The 16,839-nt window shown below is 46.5% G+C and overlaps 1 protein-coding gene across 1 annotated transcript in view; it reads left to right on the forward strand.

Moving 5' to 3' along the window:
* LOC138640127 (NACHT, LRR and PYD domains-containing protein 3-like) overlaps positions 1-16,166 on the forward strand; it is a 119,794-nt gene extending 103,628 nt beyond the window's left edge. The window contains exon 11 of the mRNA XM_069728808.1: positions 14,944-16,166. Coding sequence (XP_069584909.1) covers positions 14,944-15,031 — 88 coding nt within the window. The 3' untranslated portion in view covers positions 15,032-16,166. The remainder of the gene's footprint in view (positions 1-14,943) is intronic.
* Positions 16,167-16,839: the final 673 nt, after the last annotated feature.

Here is a 16,839-nt window from a genome sequence, read left to right on the forward strand (position 1 = left end):
TCTTCATGTAGTATAACGTATTCCCCATAATCCTCGATACAGTATAATGCAGCCCACATATAGTATAATGCAGCCACGACCCTACAGAATATAATGCAGCCACCCCAGAGTATCATGCAGCCAACCCATAGAATATAATACATCCCACCTCCCCATAATATATAATGTAGCCCCCTAGAATATAATGCAGCCCCCCATAGTATAACACAGCCTCCCCCATAAAATATAATATACCCCCACAATAGTATATAACAGCCACATAGTATATAACGGTTTCCCCCATAGAATATAATATACCCCTCATAGTATATAGCACAACCCGTATAGCAGATAACACAGCCCACGTAGCAGTATACAGCACAGCCCACATAGTATACAGCACTGTCCACATAGTAGTATACAGCACTGCCCACATAGCAGGATACAGCAGAGCCCAGATAGTAGTATACAGCAGAGCCCAGATAGTAGTATACAGCAGAGCCCACATAGTAGTGTATAGCACAGCCCACATAGTAGTATACAGCAGAGCCCACATAGTGTATAGCACAGCCCACATAGTAATATACAGCAGAGCCCACATAGTAGTGTATAGCACAGCCCACATAGCAGTATACAGCACAGCCCACACAGTAGTATACAGCACAGCCCACATAGTAGTATGTAGCACTTTCCATACAGTAGTATACAGCAGAGCCCACACAGTAGTTTATAGCACAGCCCACATAGTAGTATACAGCAGAGCCCACATAGTGGTGTATACAACAGCCCACATAGCAGTATACAGCACAGCCCACACAGTAGTATATAGCACAGCCCACATAGTAGTATACAAAACTGCCCACACAGTAGTATGCAGCACAGCCCACATAGCAGTATACAGCAGAGCCCACATAGTAGTATATAGCACAGCCCACACAGTAGTATACAGCAGAGCCCACATAGTAGTATATAGCACAGCCAACACAGTAGAATACAGCAGAGCCCACACAGTAGTATATAGCACAGCCCACATAGTATACAGCAGAGGCCACATCTCTCCTCTCCCCCCTAGAATGGCCCCACAGTCCAGTAAAAAAAAGCACTCCTCACCTCCCCTCGTGCCTGCGGTGCTCCCTGCTCCTGTCTCGGCGGCTGCCGCTGCACTGCCTGGGACACAGTGAGTGCGCGTGCACCCGCAGTGTCAGAGGCAGAGTGGGGAATGATGGGAAAGGGAGCGTCAGGTGACGCTCTCTCCTCCATCATTGCATTCAACTGTACCAGCGTTATAGACGCTGGTATAGTTGAATACGACAGTGGCGGCGCCGGGGGTGAGGGGAGGAGGGTTTAAGGGTGAGATGGCGTGCAGCGGCCCACTACTGGTACCGGCCCTTCTGGCATTTGCCAGAACTGCCCGATGGCCAGTCTGGCCCTGATTCAGACCCTTTGCTCAGACACTCATATTTAAAGGGAATCTGTCACCCCAAAAATCGTAAATGAGCTAAGGCCACCAGTTTCAGGGGCTTATCTACAGAATTCTGTAAGCCCCGATGCACCATGAAAGATAAGAAAAACAGGTTATATTACACTCACACAGGGGCGGTCCCGGTTCGTTTCGGGTCCAATGGGTGTCGCGGTGCGGGTGCGGTGCCTCCTATCTCCTACAGGGCAGAAAAAGTACACCTGCACCAGAGCCGCGGCAGGAAGACAAGAAGAGGACGTCATCGTATGAAGATAGGAGGCGCCGCACCCGCACCGCAACACCCATCGGACCCGAAACTAACCGGGACCGCCCCTGGGTGAGTATAATATAACCTGTTTTTCTTACTTTTCAGGTTACATCGGGGGCTTATCTACAGCATTACAGAATGCTGTAGATAAGCCCCTGATGCTGGTGGCCTTAGCTCATATACGATTTTTGGGGTGACAGATTCCCTTTAAGTCACATGCTTTCCATTTCCTTGTGATTCTCATTGAGATGGTTCTACTCCTTCATTGGAGTCCAGCTGTGTTTAATTAAATTGATAGGACTTGATTTGGAATGGCACAGACCTGTCTATATGAGTGTCCTGCTGCAGCAATGCAGGTTGGTGCAGGCTTTACTAGATGGCAATAGAGAGGAAAGCAGGTCTGCACCTAAATAGAGCTAACCTGCAGTGCAACAGTGAGGCTACCAAAGGTGGCAGCAGAATAGTCAAAACAAGCAGGGTCAAATCCAAGACTGTAGCGCAGTATAAAAGGAATAAGCAAACTCGCGGTCAGAGACAAGCCAGAGGGTCAGTAAAGGTACCTTCACACTCATCGATGCTGCAGCGATACTGACAACGATGTCGATCGCTGCAGCGTAGCTGTTTGGTCACTGGAGAGCTGTCACACAGACAGCTCTCCAGCGACCAACGATGCCGGTAACCAGGGTAAACATCGGGTTACTAAGCGCAGGGCCGCGCTTAGTAACCCGATGTTTACCCTGGTTACCATCGTAAAAGTAAAAAAAACAAACACTACATACTTACCTTCCGCTGTCTGTCCCCGGCGCTGTGCTTTCCTGCACTGACTGTGAGCACAGCGGCCGGAAAGCAGAGCGGTGACGTCACCGCTGTGCTTTCCGGCTGGCCGGCGCTCACAGCCAGTGCAGAGAAGCACAGCGCCGGAGGACAGACAGCGGAAGGTAAGTATGTAGTGTTTGTTTTTTTTAACTTTTACGCTGGTAACCAGGGAAAAACATCGGGTTACTAAGCGCGGCCCTGCGCTTAGTAACCCGATGTTTACCCTGGTTATCATTTAAGACATCACTGAATCGGCGTCACACACGCCGATTCAGCGATGTCTGCAGGGAGTCCAGCGACTAAATAAAGTGCTGGACTTTCTGCAGCGACCAACGACATCACAGCAGGATCCTGATCGCTGCTGCGTGTCAAACTGAACGATATCGCTAGCCAGGACGCTGCAACGTCACAGATCGCTAGCGATATCGTTCAGTGTGACGGTACCTTAACAGTCAGGAGTGGATAATCCAAAAGACAAATAACAGAAACAAGTCAGGATAAACGCCAAGTCAAAACCAAGGAGTCTGCACACTAAAGGGAAACACTGAGTCAAGACGGGAACAGGGGAAAGCAGAGACACGGGTTCAGACAGCAAACATAGCAGGGCAAATCGGAGCAATTAGAGTCAGCAATCAGAGGCAGAAACTATAACTGACATCATCTGCAGGACACAGCTGGGATAAATAGCAAACCTGAGACCAGACTGAGGCTGAGAAAAGGTAACCCCTGACATGATCAGACCGGGAAAAGGGAAGACAGGACTCAAAACCCGGTCTGGATCATGACAATAAGACCTCACAGTTCACAGTGCATGTCAGACCAAATGAGAATCATGAGGTCAAAGGAACTGGCCAAGGAGCTCAGAGACAGAATTGTGGCAAGGCACAGATCTAGCCAAGGTTACAACAGAATTTCTGCAGTACTCAAGGTTACATTCACCATCCAACCTGACGGAACTAGAGAGGATCTGCAAGGAAGAATGGCAGAGGATCCCCAAATCCAGGTTTGAAAAAACTTAATACTGAGCAAAGGGTCTGAATACTTATGACCATGTGATATTTCAGTTTTTCTTTTTAATAAATTAGCAAAAAAATCTGCGTTTCTGTTTTTTTTTCAGTCAAATGCTGTGCATAGTGTACTTTAATGAGAAAAAAATAATAACTTTTTTGAATTTACCAAATGGCTGCATTAAAACAAAGAGTGAAAAATTTAAAGGGGTCTGAATACTTTCCGTACCCACTTTAGTTACAAAAAATCTGAACAATAATATGACAAAAATTTTGCTCACCAATTATGCATTAGATGATTATTACTAGAGAAAATAAAACAGACAGCGGTAGGTAAGTATGTACTGTTTGGTTTTTTTTACTTTTACGCTGGTAACCAGGGTAAACATCGGGTTACTAAGCGTGGCCCTGCGCTTAGTTACCCGATGTTTACCCTGGATTACCAGTGAAGACATCGCTGGATCGGTGTCACACACGCCGATCCAGCGATGTCCACGGGAGATCCAGCGACGAAATAAAGTTCTGGACTTTGTTCAGTGACCAACGATCTCCCAGCAGGGGCCTGATCGTTGGTCGCTGTCACACATAACGATTTCCTTAACGATATCGTTGCTACGTCACAAAAAGCAACGATATCGTTAACGATATCGTTATGTGTGAAGGTACCTTTAGATCCAGAAAGCCTCCTGTGTAAGGAGATGTCTCCTCAGATCTCCTCCATGGAAGGGTTGATTATCTCTCTCAATTCTGAAAGCTTGGAATGAAGACACATTCCATTGGTGACTCATAATAAAGTGCTTGGATGCTGATAAAATGCCATGGTGAGTATTTCTCACATTTGTAATATCGTACAGATGTTCGGATATGCGTACCTTGAATTTTCTAGAAGTGCAACCAACATACATTTTACTACAAACTTGGAGACAGTATAATACCCAAAGTGGATGCTCTTCTCGCTATCACATTACATCCAGCTTGCAAGATGGTATCCAAAATGTCATCCTCACTTAGAATTGGTGAGAATTTTTCTATTATATGTAACACCCCTTTAGGGCTACCACGGTACACTGGGTGTTATGGGGGGTCTCACCTCTCCAGGGCGCAGTGCCTCCACCCGAATCTTGATTGGAGTTCTCTCTCTGGGACTGCAGAAGGGCTATTATCTTCTGCAGGGCGCTGATTCGGGAAACCCCTGCCACTCTCAGTACACACTCACAGGGATCAGGAGTAAAACAGTTTAACAGGTTTATTGCTATGCAGCATAAATTAGATGGATTTAAAAGAATAACATGAAATACAAATAACTGTGCTCTGTCAAGGTCATATACACATCTCACTCTAATTGTACTTCAACCCTGCAAGTATAACGTAGTAGGGTTTTTTGTTTGTTTCTTCTAGTTCAACTCAGTCCAAACGTTGGGGCCCAGTTGCCGCGGATGCAGGCGCGCAAATTAAAACAGTTGGTGCACTTAGACGAATATAACTGGCAATAGTCTGGGCTGTAATGTATTCACTGTAAATAACGCTGGTAGGACCACAAGTCTCAGAAAGTCACTCACGGCACGTCTCTAACGGTCAGATGGTTCTCTGGACACCAGCTGGGGGCGGCCGGATTCAGTCCTTTATACGGTGGGAGTGCAGGCAGAACTCTCCAAGTTCTTGATGCAACTTGCTCCAGAGGGTAAAACAAAGTCACACTCTCTCCAGCAACACGAGTATATCCGGGAGGACAGCAACCCTGCAGCATGGGGCCAGGCAAGTCTCCCGTGCTCCGTCTCTCCCAACAAGATACCACGCTCTTTTCTTCCTCTGAATTCTTAGTTTCACTTTCTCCCCAGCTCCTGCCTTTAAGTCCCTCCTCCTCCAATCCAAGCTGTGTCATCTGACTCAAACAAGGATCCCTGGGAATTGTAGTCCAGGGGTCCTTGGAAATTGTAGTCCACTGCAGCTCAGAGGAAAATCTGCTAATGTCTGTAGGTCCTGGTATAACAGCAGCTGCAAAGCTCTTCTTAGTGTCTGTAAATCCCAGTATACCAGTAGCTGCCCTAACAGTTCCCAGTGCAGGTGTTACACTCTCCCCCTGGTGAGTCATTGAAAGTGTCCCATCACGACATGAGGACTCACCATCTGAAACATGAATGGGGGTTAAAGCATCCTGACTAACACCAAATTTACATGCACGCAAACCACCTCCTGGACACATAGGAGATACTGGGAAATAAGGCCAAACAGATTTTGAATTAAAGTGTATCAGCCGGGGGACCTCAGTGGTATGTCCCATTCTATCATAGGTCAGCATCATGGGTGGCCTAGTGTCCCGTTTGGGACGAGTGTGTACTGAGGGGGCCCCCTCCTCAGCTCCCGACTCTTGTCGGTCAAGAACGGGCTCCTCCAGGTGGATCTCTTCATTTAATAAATGTCCCTCTTCTGAACTCTCCCCCAATAATAATAATAATAATAATAATAATTTTTATTTATATAGTGCCAACATATTCCGCAGCGCTTTACAAATTATAGAGGGGACTTGTACATACAATAGACATTACAGCATAACAGAAATACAGTTCAAAACAGATACCAAGAGGCGTGAGGGCCCTGCTCGCAAGCTTACAAACTATGAGGAAAAGGGGAGACACAAGAGGTGGATGGTAACAATTGCTATAGTTATTCGGACCGGCCATAGTGTAAGGCTCGGGTGTTCATGTAAAGCTGCATGAACCAGTTAACTGCCTAAGTATGTAGCAGTACAGACACAGAGGGCTATTAACTGCATAAAGTGAATGAGAACATAGTGCGAGGAATCTGTTTTTTTTTTTGTTTTGTTTTGTTTTTTTAAATAGGCCACACAGGGATCGTTAGGTTAATGCATTGAGGCATGCCCCAATGGTGGGCAGAGCGCACTCGCCTCCTGATGTCCTTTTTTTGTGCTTCCACTTCAGAAGTCTGGTTTTTAGGGCCCCCCCCTATGGGGCATGGGTCCTCAGTCCACCTGTAGCTCCATTGACCTTCAGATCCCCATTCATCCCCAGACTCGCTGTCACTTCCTCCTGAAGCAACTCCAGGCTGGGGTGGTTGTTGACACCTACGACTTCTCCTATTGCATGGAAGGTTTGTATGACCTCCTTGGGTTGGCAATGGCGGTAACAGGATGTTTTTTCCCACAGGCAACAAATGGTGTCGATGATAGGTTTTGACAGCTCCACTCCCTTTCTCGGGCTTCACTCTGTAGGCCGGGACACCAGGCAGCTTCTCCATCACCACATAAGGGTCAGTACACCACCGATCAGCAAGCTTATGCTTCCCAGGAAGACCTAGAAGTTGGATAAGAACTCTATCTCCAGGCAGTAAAACTTGTTCCCGAACTCTACAGTCGTAGCGAGTCTTATTGCGCTTCCCTGACCGACCAGAGGCCTGCTCTGCCAATCTGTACGCTTTTTCCAAATCTTCTTTTAGCTGGGACACATATTTTAAATAGGTCTTCCCATTAGAATTTTCAAAGCATGTCCCAAAACTAATATCCACTGGTAGTCGAGCTTTTCTTCCAAACATGAGAAAATATGGCGAGTATCCCGTTGACTCATTTGTGGTGCAATTGTAGGCATGAACCAACTGACTCACATGCCTGCTCCATTGTCCCTTCTTCCTGGGATCCAAAGTGCCTAACATGTTCAGAAGGGTACGGTTGAACCTCTCAGGTTGAGGGTCCCCTTGGGGGTGATACGGGGTGGTTCTAGATTTCTTGATCCCACAGATAGCGCATAGCTCCTTGATTAGTCTACTTTCGAAATCTCTTCCTTGATTGGTATGGATGCGGGCAGGCAGCCCATAATGCACGAAGAACTTCTCCCATAGTGTTTTTGCTACAGTAGTTGCCCTTTGATCTTTGGTGGGGTAGGCTTGGGCATATCGGGTGAAATGGTCAGTGACCACTAACACATTACTGACATTGCTTTCATCAGGCTCGATGGAGAGGAAATCAATGCACACTAGCTCAAGTGGGCCATCACTGGTAATGTTCACAAGGGGGGCTGTTCTCAAAGGCAAGGTTTTTCTCAACACACATCGGGAGCATGATTTGCAGTAGTCTTCAATATCCGCTTCCATCCGAGGCCAGTAAAATCGGTCAGCCACAAGACTCGTGGTCTTTTCGATGCCAAGATGTCCATGGTCATCATGCAGGGACTTCATGACCATCCTCCGGAATCGGGTGGGTAACACCAGCTGTCGGTGGACTCCTCCCTTCTGGCGCTTTGCCTCCCGGTATAGTAGTCCATTTCTTACTACCAGAGACTCTAGCTGCCGCGTCAGCAGGACAGATTCCTCTGTTCGTAATGCATTCTTTTCGGGCCTCCAGCCCCTCTTAACCCACCATCGGACCACCCCCACTGATCGATCCTCCTGCTGCGCCTTTTGGACTTGATTACGAGTCAGTTAAGGGAGAAAGTCTGGGGTTACATTTGTCACTTGGCAGTACAACAACGGGAGCGCTTCACTGGATACTCCTAGGAATTCAGCACAACCCTGCATAGGGAGAGCATTAGTTTGATGTCTATGGCACAGAGTCTTCACCTCAGGGGCAGGGACCTCTATCCATCCTCCTTCTTCTTCATTTAAGGGTTCCCTAGGCAGGCGAGAGAGTGTGTCTGCATCGATGTTACTGATCCCCGGTCGATATTTTAAGCTGAAATCGTACAAAGAGAGTGCGGCAAGCCACCGGTACCCCGTGGCATCCAGATTTGCCGTGGTTCTCATGTAGGTTAATGGATTGTTGTCGGTATGAACCACAAAGGGTACCCCATAGAGGTAGTCATGCAGCGTGTCCATTACAGCCCATTTCAAGGCCAGAAACTCCAGTTTGTGGGCTGGGTAGTTGCGTTCACTGGGAGTCAATCCTCGACTAATGTAGACGGGACGCAGACAGCCTTCATGGTCTTGATAAAGAATCCCTCCTAGCCCGTCAAGAGAAGCATGTACATGTAACACATATGGTTTGCTGGGGTCTGCATAGGCCAACACTGGGGTTTGGGTCAAGCATGACTTCAATTTCTCGAATGCCTCATCGCATGCCGGTGTCCATCTATCCCCAAAAAGTTCGTTAACTTTGAAGTAGACCTTCTTTCCTGACCTTGAGGAATGGGCTGTCCTCCCGGAAGGGGGATACCCCTGACTAAGGGCAGTTAACGGCTTCGCAATCCGAGAGTACTGGGGTACAAATCTTCGGTAGTATCCGCAAAATCCTAAAAAGGACCTAAGCTCCTTCAGTTTGGTGGGTTTTGGCCAGTTTACAACAGCCTCCACTTTGGCGGGGTCGGTGGAAATTCCTTCTCTGCTGACTATGTGCCCCACATATTTCACAGTCGTCTGGCAAATCCGGCCCTTATCAAGGGACAACTTCAACCCAGCCTCCTTCAACCGATCCAGCACCTTGAACAACCGCTGGTTGTGTTCTTCCAGAGTCTTCCCAAACACAATTAGATCATCGAGATAAACCAGGACCTCACGTAAGTGCATGTCCCCCACTACTTTGTCCATACATCTCTGAAAAGTGGCCGGAGCACCTGTCAGTCCTTGAGGCAGTCTCTGAAACTCGAAGAACCCAATGGGGCAGATAAAAGCAGTCTTCTCTTGATCTTCTTTTGACATGGGTATCTGATAGTAGCCACTCCGGAGATCTAACACAGAAAACCATTGGCTCCCTTGCAAGCAATCCAAAGCTTCATCGATTCTGGGCACAGTGTACTGGTCGGGGATCATACGCTTATTCAAGGTTCGATAATCCACACACATCCAAATAGCTCCATTTTTCTTTCGAGCTATCACAATGGGGGAAGCATAAGGGCTACTAGATTCTATGATGACTCCTGTGTCTAACATACCGCGTAGATGCTGCCTGACATCTTCGATATCTGCTGGGGCCAATCTTCGGGACCTCTCTCGAAAAGGCTTTTGATCCTTCAACCGAATGCGATGCTCCACTCCATGAGCGAGGCCCATGTCCCATTCACCTAGAGAAAAAACTGCACCTCGCATCATCAGGCCATCAATGACCAACCCCTCTCTTCTCCTTTTAGCTCGCTTCCTTCAAAACAAGGGTCAAAGCTTTCAGGCCATAGTTCCCTCTTCTCCTCCTCCGTTCTCACATAGGCCTCCAGGCAGACTGGGTGGATGGATAGGGTCTGCGAGTAATTTTCTCCCCCAACTTCCCGACACCACTGAGCTAACGTACGGAAGATGTTGGCATTTGTTCCCACTATGACAGGTGTTGGTCTCTCATCTGCCTCGGCCTCTGGGCAGATTAGCGCTATGATGGGTATCTCTTTATCCACTCCAACAACAGTCTCTGAGAATCGTAGCGTCACGGACACGTATCCTCTGTAGGGGTAGCTGTGCTCACTCAGTCCCCACACCACGAGTCCAGACAGCGGTTTCAGAGGCACTTTGGATAAATATCTCTTATACCATCCTTCAAAGATGATAGATACTTGAGACCCGCTATCCAGTAATACTGTGCAAGGTTGACCATTGATATATGCGGGGACATGTGGGGATGGTCCCACTAAACCTTCAGGCAGGGTTTTCGATGATGCACTATTAGATGGGGCGGTAGAGTAGGTCCTAGTTGCTGATGGGGGCTCAGTATGGGGTTCTACTGGCCCCCTTTCCCGTTTCCCGACTGCCTCTGAGGGTGATGGGGAAGCTGTGAAGAGTTCTTTGAGCTCCACCTCTTTGGACACTGACGAGCTATATGGCCTGGACTCCCACAGACGAAGCACCCTTCTGGTTTCCTACTCTCCACTCTACCGAGATCTTCTTTCTCTCTTCCTGAAACCAGTGTTTTCTGCTCGGCTACCTCCGCAACACTTTGAAGTCGCTGTATTGTCTTGGCCTGAGCACTTAACAGTTGTGTAATCTGCTCCCCCTGTTTCTCGATGACTTTCAACAGTTCTATGTGTCGGCAGTCGGCTTCTGGCTTCAAGGCAACAGTAGTCACCCGAGGGGATGCCTTCTCTCTTGCGGCCAAAATAACCTCCTCCTTCCGAACTTCCTTAAGCAACTCATGAAAAGATCCAGGAATCTTCTCTCTATCACAAGACCTCATCCGCTGGGCAATTGGATCATGAGAGCTCCTCTGAGTACTTGTTCCAGGCGACACTGATCAACTTCTTGAGGGCTGATGCCACCTTTAGCTACTATTCTATGAACCAGCTTATCTAGTCGGTATAAATAGTCGGACATCTTCTCATCTGGCTGTTGGTAGGTGGTACGGAGTTTAAAGAGTAGATCAGTAGCATCTTCAGGGGATCCAAAAGCATCTTCTAAAGCACTCATATAATCTTGATAAGTTGCCAGAGGCTTGCTCCGCCAAGCAGCCTGCACCACCTCCATAGCAGTACCCTTCAAGCTCTCTACTATTCTCTGCCTCTTTACAGCATTAGTGCACTGCCACTCTTCTAGGCACTGTAAAGTGACATCCCTCCAAGTATCATATCCTTCTTCTCCAGTAGGGGTGGGGAGGGCACCCGAGAAAATTCTTAGACGACGGTAGTTCCCTTCTGGCTGCATCTTGGCAAACTGACTGACTAACTTTTCCATAGCTGTCATAAGCACATCAGCAGGGGCCGCTGTCTCTTCAGGACGGAATCTAGGTGGAGTAGAAGGTGGAGATATACTAGTCTTTCTAGGCTGAGTGGTTGATTCCTGTTGCCGGGTCTCAACTTTGGACTCAGTAGGCCAAGTGATCTGCCATTGTCGACCATACTCTGAAGACACAACTACCATAGAGGGGAAGTATTCTTTCCTCAAGATCTGCCCGGTTGAAATCAGGGCTGTGGGTAACTGTCCCCCCTTTTCCTTCCGGCGATCAACCACTTTAGGGTGGGCAAGTTCAGTGAGTCAGTTAACTATTTTCAGTATCTCTTCATCAGACGCATCACAGAGCTCACCACTCACTGCAAAGCTTTGTTGGGCGGGAACATCCATCTCTTCACACCATAAATACACTTCTTGTTCTGTTAAAGTCTCCATAGTAAATACTCCTGTGTTAGTTCTAGATCTCAGCAGTGCCTCCACTGTAACACCCCTTTAGGGCTACCACGGTACACTGGGTGTTATGGGGGGTCTCACCTCTCCAGGGCGCAGTGCCTCCACCCGAATCTTGATTGGAGTTCTCTCTCTGGGACTGCAGAAGGGCTATTATCTTCTGCAGGGCGCTGATTCGGGAAACCCCTGCCACTCTCAGTACACACTCACAGGGATCAGGAGTAAAACAGTTTAACAGGTTTATTGCTATGCAGCATAAATTAGATGGATTTAAAAGAATAACATGAAATACAAATAACTGTGCTCTGTCAAGGTCATATACACATCTCACTCTAATTGTACTTCAACCCTGCAAGTATAACGTAGTAGGTTTTTTTTGTTTGTTTCTTCTAGTTCAACTCAGTCCAAACGTTGGGGCCCAGTTGCCGTGGATGCAGGCGCGCAAATTAAAACAGTTGGTGCACTTAGACGAATATAACTGGCAATAGTCTGGGCTGTAATGTACTCACTGTAAATAACGCTGGTAGGACCACAAGTCTCAGAAAGTCACTAACTGCACGTCTCTAACGGTCGGATGGTTCTCTGGACACCAGCTGGGGGCGGCCGGATTCAGTCCTTTATACGGTGGGAGTGCAGGCAGAACTCTCCAAGTTCTTGATGCAACTTGCTCCAGAGGGTAAAACAAAGTCGCACTCTCTCCAGCAACACAAGTATATCCGGGAGGACAGCAACCCTGCAGCATAGGGCCAGGCAAGTCCCCCGTGCTCCGTCTCTCCCAACAAGATACCATGCTCTTTTCTTCCTCTGAATTCTTAGTTTCACTTTCTCCCCAGCTCCTGCCTCCAAGTCCCTCCTCCTCCAATCCAAGCTGTGTCATCTGACTCAAACAAGGATCCCTGGGAATTGTAATCCAGGGGTCCTTGGGAATTGTAGTCCACTGCAGCTCAGAGGAAAATCTGCTAATGTCTGTAGGTCCTGGTATAACAGCAGCTGCAAAGCTCTTCTTAGTGTCTGTAAATCCCAGTATAGCAGTAGCTGCCCTAACAGTTCCCAGTGCAGGTGTTACATATATTTCTGATACTGCAGAACTGGGGCTATTTTGTAGAGAAATAAGTGGTCTAGCTGAGAACATATTCTTTTCCCTAACTCTATTGAGATTCCTATCAGCTTTCAGAAGATCTTTTCGCTTTTTATTCCTAACAATTTTGGAGGCTCGTAATTTGCTACTCGACTGTTCAAGTTCAACATTGATCTGTTCAACCCTTCCGTGAAGGAGATCTGAGGAGAAGTCTCCTTACACGTGAAGCTTTCTTGATCTACAAGGTGGAAACAAGATTCCCTGCAGATCTCGATAGACGGAATGAGATCATGTTTCATTACTAGTGATGAGAGAGTATGCTCGTTACTTCAGTTTCTCCGAGCACGCTCGGGTGGTCTCCGAGTATTTCGGCGTGCTCAGAGATTTAGTTTGTGTCGACACAGCTGCATGATTTGCAGCTGCCAGACAGCTTGAATACATGCAGGGATTGCCTGTTTGTTAGAGAATCCCCACATGTATTCAAGCTGTCTTATTTTCAGGGGATGTCTTTTTTTTTCCATGTTTTCTGGGAATCAAAACATCAGTACGGTATATTTCTTGTTCATCTGTTTCCATACCATACTGTACCTTTGTAAATGGTGGATAGACCCTTCACCAAAAACAGCAGACATCCCAAAAAGAATCACATTCAAAAGACTACACGGGACCCAAAACAGAAAGTGTAGGCAAATGTGGGGCTCTCACACACAGATTGGGCAGTCCTGCTGGCGTCACTCCTGTCACAAGTGGATTATGTGCTGCCAGGTCCCTTGGAGTTCCAGCTGTTCTCTTCTGTGTTCCACTGCAGCCAAGTGTAGTGGTTGGCTCCCCCTGGTGATCGGAAGCAACCACAATGCTCTAATATAATTGACTCGAGTGGAGTGACGTTCGCTGGACTACCCAATCTGGGTATGAGAGACCGGCACTTGCCAACCTTTATTGTTTTGGGTCTGGTGGTGTCTTTTAAATGCAATTCTTTTGGGGGTACCTGCTTTACTTGGTGAAGGGTCTATCAGTCCTTCTGCCTTCAATTACCACTTAGGCTGGTTTCACATTTGCGTTTTTCCCCTATACTTAACATTAAAAACGCATGCTTTTTTTGTATGCATTTTGCCGCGTTTTGACAACGCATGCGTCATTTCTATGCATGCATTTGGTTGCAGAAATGCAACATGTAGTAATTTCTAGCGGCGTTTTTTTGCTACAAAAAAAGCATGCTTTTTTGCGGCAAAAAAACGTATTGCTGTCTATGTAAACGCATGCGTTTTTAAGCACATGCGTTTGCATGCGTTTTAATAGAAAAACACAAGAATACACACTGATAAGCCAACCCCCAACCCTAACCCTAGGGATCCTAACCCTAACCCTAAGGGTTAGGATCCCTAGGGTTAGGGTTTGGGTTAGGATCCCTTAGGGTTAGAGTTTGGGTTAGGATCCCTTAGGGTTTGGGTTAGGATCCATTAGGGTTAGGGTTTGGGTTAGGATCCCTTAGGGTTTGGGTTAGGGTTAGGATCCCTTAGGGTTAGGGTTAGGATCCCTTAGGGTTAGGGTTTTGGTTAGGGTTAGGGTCCCTTAGGGTTAGGATTTGGGTTAGGATCCCTAAGGGTTAGGGTTTGGGTTAGGATCCCTTAGGGTTTGGGTTAGGGTTAGGATCCCTTAGGGTTTGGGTTAGGGTTAGGATCCCTAGGGTTACTAGGGATCCTAACCCTATCCCTAGCTATTTCTGTTTATAGTGGGTTTTCTTGTTGATTTTGATGATTGGCATCTGTCACACACTTCTCATCATGCGTTTCAAAAACGCAAATGCAGGAAAAAACGCATGTAAACGTGTCAAAACGCCGCGTTTGTATTAAAACATGCAAAAACGCATGCGTCTAAAAAACGCAGCGTTTAAACGCGTTTTATCACAAAATGCGTTTGCGTTTAAAACGCTGCGTTTTTAAACGCAAATGTGAAACCAGTCTTAATTCTACATTTTTGCATGTATGGCTGCCTGGACTCCACTTAAATTGACTTTTTTGTGAACCGTAACTAGGGCTTACATCATCCTCAAAAATCCTGAAGAATCATTCTAGGGCTTATTTTCAGAGTAGGCCTTTTTTGTGGGACAACGGAAGCAACTATCATGAGTGTCTCTGTGACCTTCAGGATAATAATAAATCTCCCAATGTCAACAAATCTAGAAAAACTGAGGATTGTACAGACTCATCATTTCATTGACTAATCTGAGATGTGTAAGACCATTTCCCACAAGTCGACAAAGTCACTAATACTGAGGAATCTGCTTCTCTTCTAGCATATGGAGCAACGAATTTTCTGAAGAAGAGGTGGAAGAAATAAGAAAACTGGAAGACTACAAACCCAACATGAAGATATCTTACTGAAGAAGCAAGATAGGTTTCTATCTCATCAGAGCTGACAATCTTATCAACTTTTTTTCTGGTTTACTGCTCAAAAAATGTCAAGTCAAACGGCCTGTCCTTAGTTGTCCGATGGTTAAAATAATAATAATAATCTGGCAGCATCAGGTGATACACAATATTCCCCTCCTATGTATAAAAAATCAAACAGAACCTGGTCTGGTGTCTCGTGTGCACAATATTACATCCCTGCTGACCTCCGACATGCCCTATCTAGAGGGGTTACTGAGGGGCATAAGTCCAACACACCACAACTTTTATGGTGCTGCATGATAAAGTTGGTGCCAGATGTAATGTGTGAACACTGTCAGCCAAGCTGGATCAGAGCTTCCCATGGTCCTGACAATTTAATCTATCCAATTCCATGATCATCGACATCTAAGTGGCTAACAGAGCAAGAGGCCTCCCTTTGTCACCCCATTGCTCTTTCAAAACAAAACTGTGAAGTACCGATGGATTGGTTGGAAGTATTACAGTAGTAGAAAAATGTGCAACAGAGCCGGACTGTACTTCTATGGACATTATGGAAAGAGAGCAGTACAGCCGGCTGGGCTGTTTCTGCAGTGTCGCCCTCTTGTGGCTCGTGCTCTGAACTTTCAGTCTGTGCCATGAACACCTGAGATGGGGTGGTACCTCTTCTTTTTTACTATGTTTTTTTTCGTACCTCAGTTCTGGATGGACAGGAGGACAGCGTCTGACACTGCTCTCCTCTTATCGTCTGCTATAATGGATTATACTCCCGGACAAAAGTCATGTCGCTTATCCATGTTATGTAAAGAAAAGCTTATAACCTGACGTTAAATTCATTGATTGGTTGTATAAATTATTCTTTTGTAAGCTGAAACCCTCCGAAATGTGGTTTAGGTTAAGAAAATAAATTGGCATCAATGCAGGAATATTGATCAGTTAATGGACACAGAATGGTCAGATTTTGGCAAGACAAAAGTTTTGTCGCCTGGTCATATAATGCACCCAATCCTAGTTTACATCCTCACCTGTGCTCAGTAAATGATAGGTTAATTAGTGCGTGTATATGAAAAGAAACTCAGCACCCCAGACCTTCACTTGAACTGCAACTTGAGCTCTGACAACATGCCAAAAATCCACCCTGCAACCAAAGCCTGAATTATCAAGATGCTGAAGACCAGATCCACTGCAGAGGAGACTGGCACCTTTAATGTGTCTCAGCGTCAAGTACAAAGAATTAAAAAAAAAGATTTGAAGAGACTGGAGATGAGATATGTTTGACAAGCCCAGGTCCAGCAGACCCCGCAAGACAACTGCTCAGGAGGAACGTTTGTTGGTTAGAAAATCCAATGCAAACCCCTCTTCCACTGCAGCAGAGCTCCAACAGGCCTGGTCACCTCAAGTCCCTGTGTCAACTAGAACAGTTTGTAGGATTCTGTTTCGAAATGGCTTCCATGGTCGAATCAGTGCCCAGAAACCAGCACTAAACAAAAGTCAAATAAAAAACCGTGTGGCATTTGCAAAGTCCCACAGCCTGCTAAACAGATGGACCCTGGAAAAGTGGCAGAAGGTGGATTTCTCTGATGAATCTTCAGTAGAATTACACCACAGCCGCCGCAAATACTGCAGGAGACCTACTGGAGCCCTTATGGATCCAAAATACACACAGAAAACAGTTAAATTTGGTGGTGGAAAGATCATTGTCTGGGGTTACATTCAGTATGGGGGTGTGCGAAACATTTGCAAGGTGGAAGGCAATATCAATAGCCTAAAATATCAAGAAGTATTAGCTACCTCTTATATTC

The sequence above is a fragment of the Ranitomeya imitator genome, chromosome 1 (genome assembly GCF_032444005.1).
Source record: "Ranitomeya imitator isolate aRanImi1 chromosome 1, aRanImi1.pri, whole genome shotgun sequence".
Taxonomy (NCBI): Eukaryota; Metazoa; Chordata; class Amphibia; order Anura; family Dendrobatidae; genus Ranitomeya; species Ranitomeya imitator.